At 50.9% G+C, this 16013-nt stretch overlaps 6 protein-coding genes across 6 annotated transcripts; 2 read left to right on the top strand and 4 right to left on the bottom strand.

Moving 5' to 3' along the window:
* Window positions 1-90: 90 nt before the first annotated feature.
* faa4 (long-chain fatty acid-CoA ligase FAA1) lies at window positions 91-2425 on the bottom strand (the record flags this gene model as incomplete). The annotated part of the gene is made up of 5 exons (XM_056949666.1): window positions 91-180; window positions 231-1375; window positions 1434-1829; window positions 1894-1919; window positions 1986-2425. The coding sequence occupies 5 exons, from the start codon at window positions 2423-2425 to the stop codon at window positions 91-93; spliced, it is 2097 nt and encodes a 698-aa protein (XP_056815581.1).
* Window positions 2426-3054: 629 nt separating this feature from the next.
* N7506_000371 (S-adenosylmethionine-dependent methyltransferase) lies at window positions 3055-4307 on the top strand (the record flags this gene model as incomplete). Its single annotated transcript, XM_056949667.1, has 3 exons — window positions 3055-3115; window positions 3164-3325; window positions 3619-4307. 3 exons carry the CDS (start codon window positions 3055-3057, stop codon window positions 4305-4307), a joined length of 912 nt encoding a protein of 303 aa, XP_056815582.1.
* Window positions 4308-4738: 431 nt separating this feature from the next.
* N7506_000372 (uncharacterized protein) lies at window positions 4739-5116 on the bottom strand (the record flags this gene model as incomplete). The annotated part of the gene is made up of 1 exon (XM_056949668.1): window positions 4739-5116. One exon carries the CDS (start codon window positions 5114-5116, stop codon window positions 4739-4741), a length of 378 nt encoding a protein of 125 aa, XP_056815583.1.
* A 29-nt stretch (window positions 5117-5145) lies between these two features.
* Window positions 5146-6164, bottom strand: N7506_000373 (uncharacterized protein; the record flags this gene model as incomplete). The annotated part of the gene is made up of 3 exons (XM_056949669.1): window positions 5146-5748; window positions 5812-5960; window positions 6017-6164. The coding sequence occupies 3 exons, from the start codon at window positions 6162-6164 to the stop codon at window positions 5146-5148; spliced, it is 900 nt and encodes a 299-aa protein (XP_056815584.1).
* A 3431-nt stretch (window positions 6165-9595) lies between these two features.
* On the bottom strand, window positions 9596-11837 carry N7506_000374 (Hsp70 family protein; the record flags this gene model as incomplete). The annotated part of the gene is made up of 4 exons (XM_056949670.1): window positions 9596-11385; window positions 11512-11577; window positions 11638-11758; window positions 11811-11837. 4 exons carry the CDS (start codon window positions 11835-11837, stop codon window positions 9596-9598), a joined length of 2004 nt encoding a protein of 667 aa, XP_056815585.1.
* Window positions 11838-13430: 1593 nt separating this feature from the next.
* N7506_000375 (uncharacterized protein) lies at window positions 13431-15873 on the top strand (the record flags this gene model as incomplete). Its single annotated transcript, XM_056949671.1, has 6 exons — window positions 13431-13453; window positions 13502-13570; window positions 13629-13981; window positions 14071-14101; window positions 14157-15737; window positions 15789-15873. 6 exons carry the CDS (start codon window positions 13431-13433, stop codon window positions 15871-15873), a joined length of 2142 nt encoding a protein of 713 aa, XP_056815586.1.
* Between the last annotated feature and the right edge of the window lie 140 nt (window positions 15874-16013).

The following is a 16013-nucleotide window of genomic DNA, read 5'->3' on the forward strand; positions in this document are numbered from 1 at the left end:
GCATAACAGAGAGGGTCTCAAGGTACAATAAAAAAGAACGCAGGAATAAGAAAGAGGTAAAACATCCGAATGAAGCTTCGAGCGCTCCTTTTATTTCTTGCCGTAAGCCTTGTTGATCTCAGCCTGGTAGTGGTTGAGGATCTTCTTGCGCTGAAGCTTCTGGGCAGCAGTCATGAAACCCTATCATATTGTTAGCCAAATCCATAGTCCAGCGGCGAAGAGCAACTTACGTTTTGAGGGGTCCACTCCTCGTCAGACAGCACAACACCGTTAATGATCTCAATGCCCTTCAGACCACCAGCGCGGCCAGCGGCCTGCAGCTGCTGGAGGATGATCTTGTTGAGCTTCTCGTTGTGGACAAGGGTCTCGAGGGAGTCACCCTCAATACCGTTCTCGCTGGCAGCCTTCTTCAATGCCGCCTCAACAGGAACGATAACGGCGATGGGCTTGTCCTGGTCCTCAGCTGCGTAAACGCAGATGTTACCAACCACAGGAGAGGAGCGGTAGACCGACTCCAGCTTCTCCAGAGCGATGTATTCACCGTTCAGGGTCTTGACCAGGTTCTTCTTGCGGTCGATGATGTTGAGATGACCGTTGCTGTCGAACTCACCAATGTCACCGGTCATGAACCAGCCGTCCTCGGTGAGAGAAGCCTTGGTCTCCTCCTCGTTGTCGTAGTAGCCCGAGGTCACAGAGCCACCGCGGATGAAGATCTCACCCTGAGGGGGCGTGTTCTTGGTCAGATACCCGGCATCGGGGAAGTCGACGAGCTTGATCTCCACGGAAGCGGGGATGTCACCCAGGGCATTGGGGTTCCAGGCCATGGGGTCATTCAGAGCACCCATGGCAGAAGTCTCGGTCAGACCGTAGCCGCTAATCATGGGGGCGACAGCCATTGAGAGGAACTTCTGGGTCTCCTTGGAGACTGGGCCACCACCGTTCATCACGATACGGAGGTTACCACCAGTTGCCTCCTTGAGCTTCTTGAAGACAACGGCGTCCAAAATGGAGGCACCAATGCCTGAGCCAGGGATACCAGTGGTCATCAGGAAGTTCTTGGCCGACATGGCGCCCCAGAACATGCCCTTGACGATGAAGTTGGCCTTGTTCAGGTTGTTCAAAACACCCTTCTTGACTGACTCCCACACGGCTGGGACACCGACCAGAATGGTGGGCTTGAACTCCTTGATATCACCCTGGCAGTTGCGCATCGAAGCATCGGATAGGGTGCGAGGGTTACCGTAACCCATGGTACCACCCCAGAAGAGGCAAAGGTTCTCGAACATGAACTCCAAAATGTGAGATTGGGGGAGGTAGGTCAGCAATGAGTCCTTGTGGTTGATGTAGGGGCCGACGATCTCGTTGACACCCGCGGCTATTGCGGAAGATTAGCATACTTTTACTCCGGCCCTGGATGCGCATTTTAAGCTTACTGGCAGCAATCACGTTGGCGTGAGTCAGGGGAACACCCTTAGGTGGGCCTGTAGATCCCGAGGTGTACATGATGCAGCAGAGGTCCTCTGGCTTGGGAGGAACAGGCTCCACATTGTTCTCTTCGCCCTGTTTGCGAAGATCCTCAATGCTCAACACATTGAGGTGGATGAATTCGCTGTGCAGCTGATCAAGCAGCTTCTGGTCCACCTCGTTGTCGGTGTTGTAAATAATGTGCTTGATTGAGGGCACGCTCCGGAGGATGTTGATGAGCGACTTGAGCAGGCTAGGGTCGAGGAAGATAGCAGTGCTACCGGTTTGAACGAGAGAGTGCTTCAGACCCTCTTCTCCGAGGGTATCGTACGCGGTCACGATGGTCACGGACTGGGAGGCAGCACCTAGGGCCGGTCAGTAAATCGGGTTTCGGGAGGCGCATCGAGCGAGGAATTGGAATGAACGAACCGTGTGACATCGCCAGCCAGTGTGCGCTATCAGATACAGTTGAGTCAGCTCTTTGTTTTCCGAGTCATCTAGGGCGCGCGTGTGTTTCTTACCTTGTTGCGCCGTACAAGTGAATTCGGCTGTCCTTTTCCAAACCAAGCTTGCGGAGACCGCAGCCAAGCTCCAGACAGAGCTTCTCATACTCGAGGAAGCTCTTGTATGTATAGCCGCTCATCTCAAAGTAGGTCCACTGCTTGTCAACCTCCTTCTCCACGCCATCCACGATCTTCTTCACCTTCTTGTTCTCGACATGGGTCTTGATCAAGCGACGGCTACCGACCGCTTTGGAGTTCCCGAAGACACGGGCGGAGCGGCGGAAGTTCTCGTAGGTGGTTGTGACATCCTCTGAGGGGCGCAGGATAAGACCGTCCTTGGCCGCGGGGTGCCGACGGGGGATGGTCTCTCCCTCGACGGGTTCATAGCCGGGGGCCTCGACAGAGAAAGGCCCCTTCTTGACCATGCGCGGTTGCATGTGGAGTTCGCGCTTCGACATGATGGGATCGGTCTCTCAGTACGGAGTAGACGGGAGGTGGATCGACAGGAAAGGTCGAAGAAAAGTTGCTCTGCTTTTTAAGAGACGGCTAGTTAGTGCCAACGGCCAAAGCGCTAAAGCTGCACGAGGCAAGGGGTAAAGATTTTGAAGCTTACCAGTCAATTCAGAACTCAGCACGGAGGAAAGAGAAAGAGGGAAACGGTGCCTGAGCTTCGAGGTCGGAGATATGTGGCTGGGCCGGCAGATGACGCAGGGAACCTTGGAAACTGAACACGATCGCTTTTCTGTCTTCACTTTGCTCGAGTATCCCTGTCTTTTTGGGTTTTTTTTTTCTTTCTACTTTTCTCATATTTTACTTTGCATAACCGCGGCTTAATTTCCAGGCCTGTGCATAATTTATCTAGTGTCTCTGTAGTGTAGAGTGGCTGTTACGGAGTACACCTTTACGGTCTTTGCGTTTATCCGATCAGTTCCTGTTTCTCCATCTTTCTCTCCTGTTGGGAAACCCAACGTAATCCAATCTTTCTTTGCTTTTAACTGGTAGAAACTACACAAACTTTCTCCTGCGTTTACGAGTTTAGTCCCCGTGATCCCCGTAGATCTGAAATTTCGTAACTAACGCAATTAGTATGAACCATTTTCCCGACTTGCTCGCCAACATTGGCGAGGAGGTGTTGGATGTCGAAGAGGGTACGCCAACAATACCAAGGATCTAAATACGAACTCACACACCTATAGAAGCATTCCTTCTCTTCGCCCAGGATGTCCCAAGTAATAATCTGGGCATGATCGATCCTCGTGCCCCGTCTGTGGAGATCTCTATCAATGACAAGGAATACACCATCCATCAATCACCCTCATTGCTCTCCTCGCATCGAGCGGGAGGAACCACAGGTGCCGGTGCGTATATGAAGATCTGCGTGATTTGCTCTCTCGCATCTCGCATCTCCCCCAAGCACGGACTTCCGCCCCGCAAACTGTACTTCCGAACTGCAACGTGCTATAGCTCTGCCTCGGCTAATGTCTGCCCTTTCATTTGTGTCTGGACTTCGCCTTTGTCCTTTGTCCACACCTGTCTCACTTTCTCTTGGCTACTCCGGATTCCCGGTGCTCGACCCGTCCTCATCCACAATCCACAATCCACAGCCTCGAGTCTATATTGTATATTGATTAAATCACTAACCAACCCCCAGTCCTATGGAAAATCACCCCCCTCTTCGCAGAATGGATCACCAGTCCCAAAAATCCCCTCTGGACACACGATATCCTCAACCGCTCCTCAACTGTCACCGAGCTAGGCACCGGTATCTCAGCGCTGGTCGCTCTCACCCTCGCCCCGGCGGTACACCACTACATCGCAACTGACCAAGAATACGTGCAAAAACTCTTCCGCACGAATCTCGACGCCAACAGCTCCACTTCTACTTCCCCCGCAACCTCTAACTCTAAGAAATCTAAAAGTAAAGGCTCAAAAGCCAAGCCCAAGCCCGCCCCCGTGACTAACATCTCTTTCACAACGCTCGATTGGGAGACTGATCAAGCTGGCTTGTTGAAAGAAGAGTGCATGGATTCAATCGATGAAGACAAGGGCTTTGATCTCATTCTCTCGTGTGATTGTATTTATAACGAGGCGCTGGTTGCGCCGTTCGTGCGCACCTGCGCGGAGATTTGTCGACTCAGACCGACGTATCCTGAGGGTACGGACTCGCGTAAACCGACGGTTTGTATCATTGCGCAGCAGCAAAGATCGCCGGATGTGTTTGAGACGTGGCTGAGGGAGACAATGCGAGACTTCCGAGTTTGGAGGCTCAGTGATGAGGTGCTTGGGGATGGATTGAGGAGTGGGTCGGGGTATTTGGTACATTTCCTTTTGGTCAAATGAATACTGGTTGAAGGTGTATATTGAGAAAAGTTCTATACGAAAGGCCCCGGGGCATTGCCCAGGTGTGTCATCTGCTGCAAGATGTTCCAAGGTTACGAAGATGCAGAATAAGATATCATAAATAAAGTCGAAACCACCTAGACACCCTGGAACTGGTGTGGCAAATTTTGATATAGACTCGACCACTATGCAATAAGCTATAAACAATGCTTGAATATGTGAGAACCAAAACACGACATCGAGCCGCATAGAAACGACACCAAGACCACCCAGATACAACAGGGTATTAAGAAGATAAATCAAGCACACGCAGCATGCTAGAACAGAAAATAAAATAGTAACATGATGCAATTGATTATCATATCTTGGACGCTGCCGCGCCCAAGACAGAATTATATATGTAAATAGCGAAGCGGAGATGGCAATAAACATTACTCCGCACGCTCATTAGGCTCAGCGTTTTCTTTTTCCGCTGCAGCGGGCGAGTACTCGTACTTGCGCTTAGAGGGCACCGAAGACTCCGGCGAAGCACTCTGCACATCTGTAGGAGGTAGCGCGGAGAGTGCCTCGCGCTCAGTATCCGGGGTTCGATCAATGATCGACATGATAGATTGTTTAGTTGAGCCCAGTGTTGGACCGGGGCCGTTGATGAGTTTGGGAGGTGTGGATTCGGTAGGTGTTCCCTCAGCGTCAGGCATGAAACGGTCCATGGCTTCAGTCTTGACGTTGTATTCGGGCTCGGGCTCTGAGTCGGAGTCCATTTCATCGTCGTGTTGGTCTGCGTCGAGGTCCAGGGGATTGGAGCCCATGGGGCTTCCTTCTGTTGAGCCGCGGTGGTTCATGACTGGGGGAGAGGGGCGTTGGGGTCGAAGACTACGCCGCAGACTTCTAGGGCGCGGGATTGGCTGCCCAGAGTGCGGTCCTTGTGTTTCTTGGTGAGGTGGCACATGAAGCCGTGGAGGGTAACGAAGTCGGATTTGCCGCATCCTTGGATGGGACATGTTAGATATACCAAACTTCCGTCGGAGGGTCTTTTCCATAATGCCCGTCCGGAGGGATCGTGTGCTGCGGGGCGGCCGTGGCGCTCGCCCCATGCTTCTACGTTTTTGATGGTGTATTTTTGCTTCCGGCGGATGGAGCCGTTATGTAATGAGTCATGAGAGACGATTTGGTGAGATGGCGGGGGTGGTGGGGGAGCTTGGTGATGAGGTTGAGCGTGCATGTGTGGTGGTGGCATGGGAGGTGCCTGAGATGAAGGTGGAAGAGGTGCCTGGCGGGGTTCTGGGGGGCTTTGCTGTTTGAAGAATGCCAGTGTTGTGGCAGCACTGGTCTCTGATAGTCGGCGTGGAGGAGTTGGGCGTAGAGGCGGCGAATCCGCCGCGGCGTTGAGCCCCAGACCCATAGACTCGCGTTTCAGCTTCTTCCGTTGCCTCCGAAGATCCTGGGTAGTTTATTAGCATTTGGGGTGGTTTCTTTCTATAGAGATGTATAATCCCGGTCTTACCTCTTCCTCGGCCTCGGCCCGCTCGGTCATAGCTCGGAATTCCTCGTCCTCATGCTTGCGCATTGCCAAAATGCGGCTCCGGGTTGCATTTCGGGCCATTTCCTCATGCTCTAAATGCCGGAGACGAGCTTCGATGTGTTCGAGGGTAGCTGGACTGTGCACGGGGGGACTGGGGGATGATGCTCATGCATTGGCGCAAAATGACGATAGTGGTGATTCTGCATCATCTCTGGCGGCGGCATATGCGGCGGCGGATTTGGGTTCATGGCAATGGGATGGTAGCGAGGAAGGTTGACGAGATGGCCGGGTATCCCACTATCTGGGACAGCATGCACCGGCGGCGCAGTGGTCATGTTGAGATAGATAGGATGCAGAAAAGGGTGTGAAGAGAAGAAGAATCAGAAGAAGTAAGAAATAAGAAAAGAAAAATAGGATGAGACAAGGATCGAAAGGGACCCATCTGCGATCTATGGGTCGACGATAGGCAGGCTAACTGTGTTGGAGTGTAGACATCAATTTTAGAGTAGACAGTACTTTTTTTAATAATTAATTTAAGGATTCTACTGGATGTGTGTCCAGCTACTCCGTACAGGATTTACCCTTACAATAGAAAAATAGAAATATTGGGAATAATCCCAAAGAGAATAAATGCCACTAGCGCGACCCTGCACCCCCGTTATGAGAATTTCCCGTAACGGCGTAAGGGGATCAGGGGAGACAAAATGTGATGGATCGTGTTACAAGTGCAGATTTAATCTATGAGGAACTTTACAGTCGAGAATGTACGGAGTACGTACGTAGAGAATAATCTACTTAGTCCTAATAAAAAAAAGCCAACTAAATAAGTACAATTTCCAAGTATAAAGAAAAATAGTCGGAGACTAATGTTTTTTAATTTCCTGATCCAAAACCAGTTTGTGACAACAACAACGCATCCATGGAATTGTCTCGACGCTAGCAAGTAATCAAATCAGAACAGTCGCTCCCGTTTGATTTCATTTCCCTTCAAAACGGGGCTTAATCTACGGAGCCAATGATCGTCATCCCTAAAAAAGTCACTTGACATCCTTCAGGGGCATGACAAGTCTAAAATTTCTGTTGATTTTTATGTTCCAGAGGACTCCATACTTTCTCCCTATACTCTGTATTCTGTATTGTATATTATGTACTCCGAATATAACATTCCAAGGTTGTCATGGTCAATCCAATTCCATGAAGTCTAAAGAAGAAAATAAAAACTCCCCAAAGTAAGCTAAAAGGGATAGTCGCAACTCAGAGCCTCGATGGAATCTGGTGAGAAGCTAATCAATTCCGGGGCTCGGTGGCCAATAACAAGCAACAGATCTACCCATTACACGCCAAGTCTTCAACGTTAGGTAACTGGTATAGAACTTGTTCCTGGGAGGTTCCATGGTACGAGCGTAGAAGCGGGAAGAATCTTAACACTTAACTTCTATGATGTACTGGACTATCCACTTTATGTTCGACGCCTCACAATTGCTCTTCTATATTGTACTCTGTATACCGTACATTATGCACAATACTATACGGAGTACTTCGTGCTCCGTCCTCTCATTATTCACTACAAAATTCATACTTCGTACGGAATACGAAATATCCAAGACTTGAGCTGAAACTCCAAATTACCTAATCGGCAATAACCTTGGAATCTGAACAATGAGAACAGGATTGACATATTTAGTGCGAACTGTCGCGAAAACTACGGGTCCGATTTTTTTTTTTTTTTCCAGCTTGACTATAATATCCAACGCCAGGGCTGACCCGGAACTCGACAGGGCAAAAAGGGAAAAAGAGCGACAGTGGGGAAATAGAAAACAATCATACGCACTAGGGGCGCGCTAAAGCAGATGGTCTCACACAGCGAGTGATCGACGAATGGGCGAGGGGGGCTACCAATGTGGGCGTTGGAAAAAAATTTATTCTTTTCATATCCGCGGCCATGGATTGAAGCTTCCCTTGATATCTTGCCAAGTGCCGTCTTGAACATTTCTTGTCGGATATCGATCTACATTCGGCAAGCCGGGGGTGAACTCCAAGCACAGCGAACAAGGCACAAACACATCCACTGACGCGCTCTGACTCGTACTTGTACTTGTACTCCGTACTTTACTCCGTAGTCCGGACTCGTACTAGACTGACAATGTAGCTACTCCGTACTCCGTACTCCGTATTACTCACGTCATTGCAGAAGACCCACCCTTTCTAGAGCCCGACTGGTGTGTACAACGATGATTCGCTCCTTGAGCGCGCCGCCACAGGGAAGTCTGCACGACTCTTCCCTTTGGCATTGTCTTCGAGGCCCAGATTGTCCTGATAACGAGCGCTCTCAAAGAACTACGTGTAAACCTTTGAAATTGCAGGGCTATGTATATCGTGTTTCCTGCCTAGGAACGCAACCCTCGTTCCACCAGAATTATCAGACCTTCAAAACAAGGGTCAAACAATAGCCGACCCTGCTACCAACTAGTCGTCATGGCTGACTCCGTATATCCCCCTCAATCCACACTCCCATTATCCTTGATGTCTCCTGGACGTATATCCCGCTAGTGGAGTTAATCAGACCGGGGGGATTATCTGTCCTGTCGCGGGTAATGCAAGGATATGGAGACTATAGAGACGATTGGTCCAACTCAACGAAGTACAATTCAATCCCTGTACGAGGGCCGCAGAGTGGAGGCGCAGACGCCAGAATTAGATTAATGGATTGGTGCGATCCAACGCCTTCTTGACAGTTTCAGGTGGTTGGCTCAACGTGTGCTCTGGCGGAACTAAGGACTCAAGAACCCGTGCGCCAGCTGAGCTTCTGGCCTATCATCATTGTCGAATCTCTAGATATTGGGTTTGGCGCTTTTTGGATCCCTGGTCAGTCCAAGAATAGACTTCGTCATTTAGATGGACGGTAAATAACCCACGGCCAATGATGCCCAGGTGGTGCCGCTCAATATGCGGAGTATCGCATAGTTTTCCAAGATTGACGGTAAGACTATTGCTTCGCGTTGCTTATTATTCCCATCCCTTGATATTGTACTGTAGCTGCAGCGCCCCATGGACGGAAACGGCTTACTCCGTACAGAGTGCAGAGTACGAAAGCATATCATATTGCAGTCAGATTCGACCAATTCACTATATTCGCCTGTGGGCTGAGTGGTCTGGAGTGGTCTGTATCAAGTAGAGTTGAGAGCTGATAGGTCGGAAGTCACTCCAGTTGCATCCGTGGAGGCAGACGCACCAACTCCCCGTGCCACCAGCATACAGTAGCGTACATGTCCACATGCTTTTCACATTAATTAAACAACGCTACAGATCGAGATCCAGATCTTGCAAGGTTTACAACTACAATGGAAAGAAAATGATTGCCAAATTGTCAAGCGAGAGGAGAATTGTCCGATTTCTATTGTCACATGCCCCATAAGCCAAAGCCCACCACAACCTTTTTTTTGTGGCCCTTGCCGTAATGTCATTAAATACAATTGCAGACAATCCCGACAGGACCCTAGACTGGCAATTCCAATCCAAGGCCCGAGGGCAAAAAAAGAAGAGAATAGATCATACAGAGTGGTAGTGAAACACCGATACACCAGAAAACGAGATGGGGTAAAAAAACGGGCCTTAAAAAGTATGTGTACAGGTATGCGAATAAAAAAAAAAGAAGATGCGAAGAGGGAGGTTCTAACACAAGGGTGGAAGCATCATAAGGAAATTGTAGAAAATACAGGAACCACGTATGGTTCAAGCGGGGGAGCTAGGAAGAGAAGAAAGCAGCTTACTGCTTGTTCTCACCCTGCTGCTCACCACCCTGCTGCTGCTGTTGCTGCTGCTCGTTGTTGGCCTTGTGCATCTTGTCGAAGAGAGACAAGCTGGCGGTCTGGAGCTCGTCGGTCTTCTCCTTGAGCTCCTCAGCAGTGGTGGTGGTCTCGCCAGACTGGCTCTTGACGACGAACTCACGGAGAGTAGCGATCTTCTCCTTGATGGTCTCAGCCTCGGCCTTGTCGAGACGGTCCTCGAAGTCCTTGAGTGCCTTCTCGGTATCGTTCAGGACGCTGTCGGCGCGGTTGGCGGCCTCAATGGCGGCCTTGCGCTCCTTGTCAGCCTCGGCGTACTTCTCGGAGTCCTCAACCATGGACTGGATCTCGGCATCGGAGAGACCGGAACCGGAAGCAATGGTGATGGACTGGTCCTTGTTGGTGGACTTGTCCTTGGCGTTGACGTGGACAATGGAGTCAGCGTCAATGTCGAAGGTGACCTCGATCTGGGGAACACCACGGTGGGCAGGGGGAATGCCGACGAGCTGGAAGTTGCCGAGCATCTTGTTGTCACGGACAAGCTCACGCTCACCCTGGTAGACCTTGATCTCGACAGCGGTCTGCATGTCGGCAGCGGTGGAGAAGGTCTGGGACTTCTTGGTGGGGATGGTGGTGTTACGGTTGATCAGACGGGTGAAGACACCGCCGAGGGTCTCGATACCGAGAGAGAGGGGGGTAACATCGAGCAGAAGGACGTCAGTGACCTCACCAGCGAGGACGGCACCCTGGATGGCGGCACCAATGGCGACAGCCTCGTCGGGGTTGACGGACTTGGAGGGCTCACGGCCGAAGATAGACTTGACGGACTCGGTGACCTTGGGCATACGGGTCATACCACCGACAAGGATGATGTCCTGGATGTCACCAGACTGGAGGTTGGCATCCTTCAGGGCCTTGCGGACGGGCTCAGTGGTGCGGGAGATAAGGGGGTCGACGAGAGCCTCGAGCTGAGCACGGGTCAGCTTGCTGGCAACGTGCATAGCACCCTGGGGACCAGCAGAGATGAAAGGCAAGCTGATCTCGGTCTGGAGGGAAGAGGACAGCTCAATCTTGGCCTTCTCAGCGGCCTCACGGACACGCTGGATGGCCATGCGGTCACCGGTCAGATCAACACCGGACTCCTTCTTGAACTCGTTGACGATGTGGCGAACAAGGTGGATATCGAAGTCCTCACCACCAAGGTGAGTGTCACCGTTGGTGGACTTGACCTCGAAGACACCCTTCTGGATCTCGAGAACGGAGATATCGAAAGTACCACCACCGAGATCGTAGACGGCGACAACACGGTCAGCCTCCTTCTCCATACCGTAGGCAAGAGCGGCGGCAGTGGGCTCGTTGACGACACGGAGGACGTTCAGGCCGGCAATCTGACCAGCATCCTTGGTGGCCTGACGCTGAGAGTCGTTGAAGTAGGCAGGAACGGTGACAACAGCGTTCTTAATGGGCTTGCTGAGGTAGGCCTCGGCGGTCTCCTTCATCTTGTTCAGGACGAAACCACCGACCTGGGAAGGAGAGTACTTCTGGCCACGGGCCTCAACCCAAGCGTCACCGTTGCTGTGCTGGACGATCTTGTAGGGGACCTCCTTGATATCACGCTGAACCTCAGCGTCGGTGTACTTGCGACCAATCAGACGCTTGGTAGCGAAGAGAGTGTTCTCGGGGTTGACAACGGCCTGACGCTTAGCGGCAATACCGACGAGACGCTCGCCATCCTGGGCGAAACCGACAACGGAGGGAGTAGTGCGAGCACCTGGATGGGAAAAACTCGTTAGTTTACCTGTTCATTCGGATAAAACCATTCCATGGGCAGAAATCTCCTGAATCGAAGCTCCGAAGCTCTGGCCACATGTCGGGTTGAAAATTTTTCGTCACCTACCTTCGGCGTTCTCAATGATCTTAGGGGTCTTGCCCTCCATAACAGCGACAGCAGAGTTGGTGGTACCTGCGATGAAAGCATGTTAGAGGCACGTTGATGGAAAAATCGATGACGATGGGTACTCACCAAGATCAATACCAATGACCTGGCCCTTCACCTTCTCCTCACCACCTTCCGTGGAGTTCCATCGGCGGAATGTGGAAGGAAGTCTGGAGGCAGGAGTGCGAGCGAAAGCAGCGCGCGGGAGCTATTCGGTGGTCAGTCATGCGACACGTAGTTCTGTTCGGGGGGATACATACAGCGCGTGTGATGGTGCGAGGAAGCATTGTGAGGGAATTAATTAATACAATAAAGAGAAAAACGGATACTCCAACGACTCAATCGCAGAGTGATAAGAAAAAGGCAAGAAGGATGAAGAGTTGGAGATGGAGAAAGGGAACAGAATGAAGAAGAAGGGGGATAGAAATTGCACCGGCGAGCTTCGGCCCGACGGTGATTGGCTAGATTACGTGATTCTACCAACTTCGATGGGGCGCTTCCCTGGTAACCGAGCTGACCGCCTCGGGTGCAGTGCCGGTATACATGGACTCTCTCCATGGTAGCTTCTACAAGCTTGTAGACACTCTCAATGGATTCTCAATGGGGTTCAGGTGTATTAGATTAGATTCATGGATATACCAGCCAGCAGCTGTGGTCTTGACTGCATCGCTGGGAAACTTCAACGGACTATTAACCCCGGAAGAAGCTCCCGACCGTTGCTGGGGCATACTCCGATGAACAGCACCTAACCTTGGAAGTAAAAACTGAACTTGTACATTGTAGATCCGTCATGCAGAAGTATTGCCTACTGCAGAGCATATTGATTATGTTCTCCGTACTCCGTAGTGGTGATACACATTGGGTGATCCAATCACCTGGGCATACTTCTACATAATATGTTGTGTGACTGGTCGGCAAACTCCCCTAGGAGGCCATCCATGGATTTCCCCTAAGCTGAGACCTCGGGAGACGATTGGTAACGAAACCGACTTTGGTTTATATCTTGATGAAAATTCTCAGGTTGGATGAGGGGGTAAAAGAAGGAAGAGGGGATCAATATCTTGTTTGGTTTTTGGATGAACTGTGGTGGCAACATGTCGATATATTGTGCCGATATATTGATGTCGGGAGCAATAAACCAAGTGATACTACGCCGTATTGCATTTTGCAAGGGTTTCCAACATCTCCAGGGCCATCATAAAGCATCCAATCCAAAATACCACGGCACCGAGATTGATACCAACTTTGAAATGTCCTATCTAACGTGGAGTATGCCGTACACGCATAGATAATTCTATCTACCTCCCGGAAAACACCCCTGGCTGCTACGAGTGTCACAATCATTTCCATCTGAATGAGGAAGAAAAGGTTAACTCCAAGGTTTATATGAAATATGTATTCATGGATGTTTGTTCCGTACTGTCTACCCCAAAATAACGCCGTGGCCACATAGTATGATGCACACCACCCTCCTAGCCTCACTTTCAGGTCGAGAACCGTATGATTCAGTACCAGCCAAACAATACCCCGCTATAAGGATGCAGATTGCATGTATACAAGCCTGTAGTCGATCATTCCCCCCAAATTAAGAACAATATCAATATCGCTACCAAATAATCACGCCGGTTCCGGAACTCAACCGCATTCGTTGGAACTCACCCCGGCTTTTTCAAGTCTTACGTCATCCGTTTTTCAAAGTGAAGCGCTGTTCAACTTTGAACTGCAGAGCACAGACTTATCCTTCAAAAGAAATTATTATCGAGAAAAAGAACTGTGCATCGCTGCCTGGCACTGTGGACGCCAATCAACGGGGGGGTGGTTTCTCTCGTCCTTTGAACTTCCCCGCTCGAACAATGTCACCTCTGGCTTAGTTCTCCATCATGACCTCGGATTCGACTCTGCAGTCAGTTATGTGCATCCAACTGTCCGATGAGTTCTAACGCTGTCTCAGATATCGCCCGACCGAAGCTCTCATCCTCCCCACCAAGCGACGTTTCTTTCCGTTCAAGATCCCCAATTTGTCCGTTGATCCCTCTTATCTCTCGCGCGCAACCTAACCTATGAGAGCTATGTTTTAGCCACGTCCAGCTTCGTAACTACATCAGCACTGCTGATCCCGATCGCATCTATGTCGTCGTCGAGAGGATCGTATACGCTATCCACCTGTCCGCGCAAACACGTGCCAGTATAGCGTTGATCCCGTTCGAGCCGCGCTGTCTTGCTGCTGGACATGGGTGGATCGCGGTTGGGGGCCCGGAGAATGGGGAATGCGCTTTCATTCGAATCGGGGACCGAGGTATGCAGACACATGGAGATGCGCCCTCATTCCAGACCGATGTGGACAGTGCGCTACCGCTGGACCTCGACCCACTGTCAAGAGTGACATCACCCGACTCGAATGGTGACTCCTTACCGACTCGCTACCGGACCAGTAGGCTACTTCCCGAAGTCGAGTTGCATAGATTTGGGGGAGTATCGTCAATTCTGTGACTATCCATCGACTCTATGGTGGCGGCGAAGGCTTGGCGGATGAAGATGTCGCGGTGCTGAGGTTGGTGTTATTCGCCTGATGTATGTACACCGATCGAACTAACCACTGGAAATAGTAACAATGACCGGACAGTCACTGTATACTCACTCACAAGGGCGAAAGTCCTCAAGGCACTTCATCACCCGAACTGCATGAATTATGCGACAATTTCTCCAGACGCCAAACTGCTCACAGCGGTAGGAGACGAGAACCGAGCCTATTTCTATGAGATCACCCGAGATTTTGAATCTATCGGTACGACTGAAGCTGGGGAGAAACTCACAGGATGGGAGTGGGAGCTGATCAATTGTGTGGAGATGGACATTGGTTTGCGCGCTGATGATGCGTGCTGTTTCACCGTCGCCTTTTCACCTTCCACTCGATTATGCGCCATAGGCTCACAGTCTGGAATCATCACGATCATTAATGTTGCATCCGTTTACAAAACCAATAACGAAACAGACACCTCGATTCTCTGTCAGTTTCCGGCATCAAGATCCTATGCCGAAGGCGGAGCCGTGCGCTGTATGGCCTTTTCACCCGAACCATGGGACCTCCTGGTATGGTTGGAGGGCCGTGGAAGAGCTGGAATTGCCGATGTTCGCCAGAATTTCCTGCGTCGACAGATCATTCGGCTGGATTCCAACGACCAGCCAATGGAGGAGGTATACACAGACTTTGCGACAGAAAGTCCCGAACGACAACGACAGGACGAAGGCCTTCCAGCGGGCGCAGTGCAAGCGAGAGTTGACGATGGTTCTTCGCCCAGACGAAACGGGGAGGATACAGACCGTTCTTCGATGCGAGAATCTTTGATTCACGAGCTCAGCGAGAGAGAACGGCTGATCATGGAATTCTTGAACACGGCACGTTGGACACCGAGGTTGGAGGAGGGAACTACTGAGCGGCCAGAACGATCAATTAGGGCAAATATTCACACTGACCCAGTGGGCCGTCCCCGAAATCACGGTTCCACAAATGGTGCCACTCGTACTCACCGTCCTACTTCACCCCTGCATCACTACGATTCTTCAGATGTTTCCCGGGATCTTCATCCGGGCCGTGCTGTATCCAATCCAAGACGCCAGGGCTCGGCGATCTTGTCTCAAGGAAATTCATCTGAAGGAACATCTTCTCACCATGATCACCCATCGAGTATCACTCTCAGCTTTTCGACTTCACCCTCGGAGCATCTCAATCTTACATCAGAAATTATAGCTCGGGCCGGTGCTGGTCTCGATGCGCCCGACGATGACAGTCGACATGCAACGGACCCAAATAACACAAGTCTTGGTGTCAACGGCGCACACCGGCGCTCCCTGCGAGCAGCAGAGCTTTCTCGCAGAGTTGAGCGCCTGTCGTCAGGAGCAGAGAGAGGATATGATACTTCACGTCTGACTACGTATGAGATACGCGCAAATGTGGCCGCTGAGCGGCTCCGGCGCCAGCGTCAGATTGCCAACGAGGTACACAATCGCTCCTTTGAGAGGGAACAACGGCATCGCCAACAATTACTTGGTTTTGAACAGACACACTCTCCTCGTTGGATCAGGAATATAATCAATGATCTCCCCGATCGAGGTTCCATGCATGGCTCCGGTGCCGAAGAACCAGACTCTACTGCTGGAGTGGGCTGGGGCGCTGATGGCCGAACATTGTGAGTACGATTGCATAAATTCCGCGGGTCTAGGCTTACAACTATGTACAGGTACATTGCCACTCTGGAGGGAATCTTTGAGTTCCAGCTTAATATTCACGACCGGAAGACTTTCCCCGTTTTCTCTTGTCGATAAGTCGCGATATTTCTGGCCTCCTAGTTTCTTATTATTTTCTTTTTCAGGCATAACCTTCGACTGATCTTCTTATGTCTCCATCCTCCCTGGGAATCCAGCAGTTGCTACAACCTTGAAATCTTATCTGAACCCATTTTGGA

This window comes from Penicillium brevicompactum (assembly GCF_028827555.1).
Source record: "Penicillium brevicompactum strain IBT 35665 chromosome Unknown utg000001l_segment0_segment0, whole genome shotgun sequence".
NCBI lineage: Eukaryota > Fungi > Ascomycota > Eurotiomycetes > Eurotiales > Aspergillaceae > Penicillium > Penicillium brevicompactum.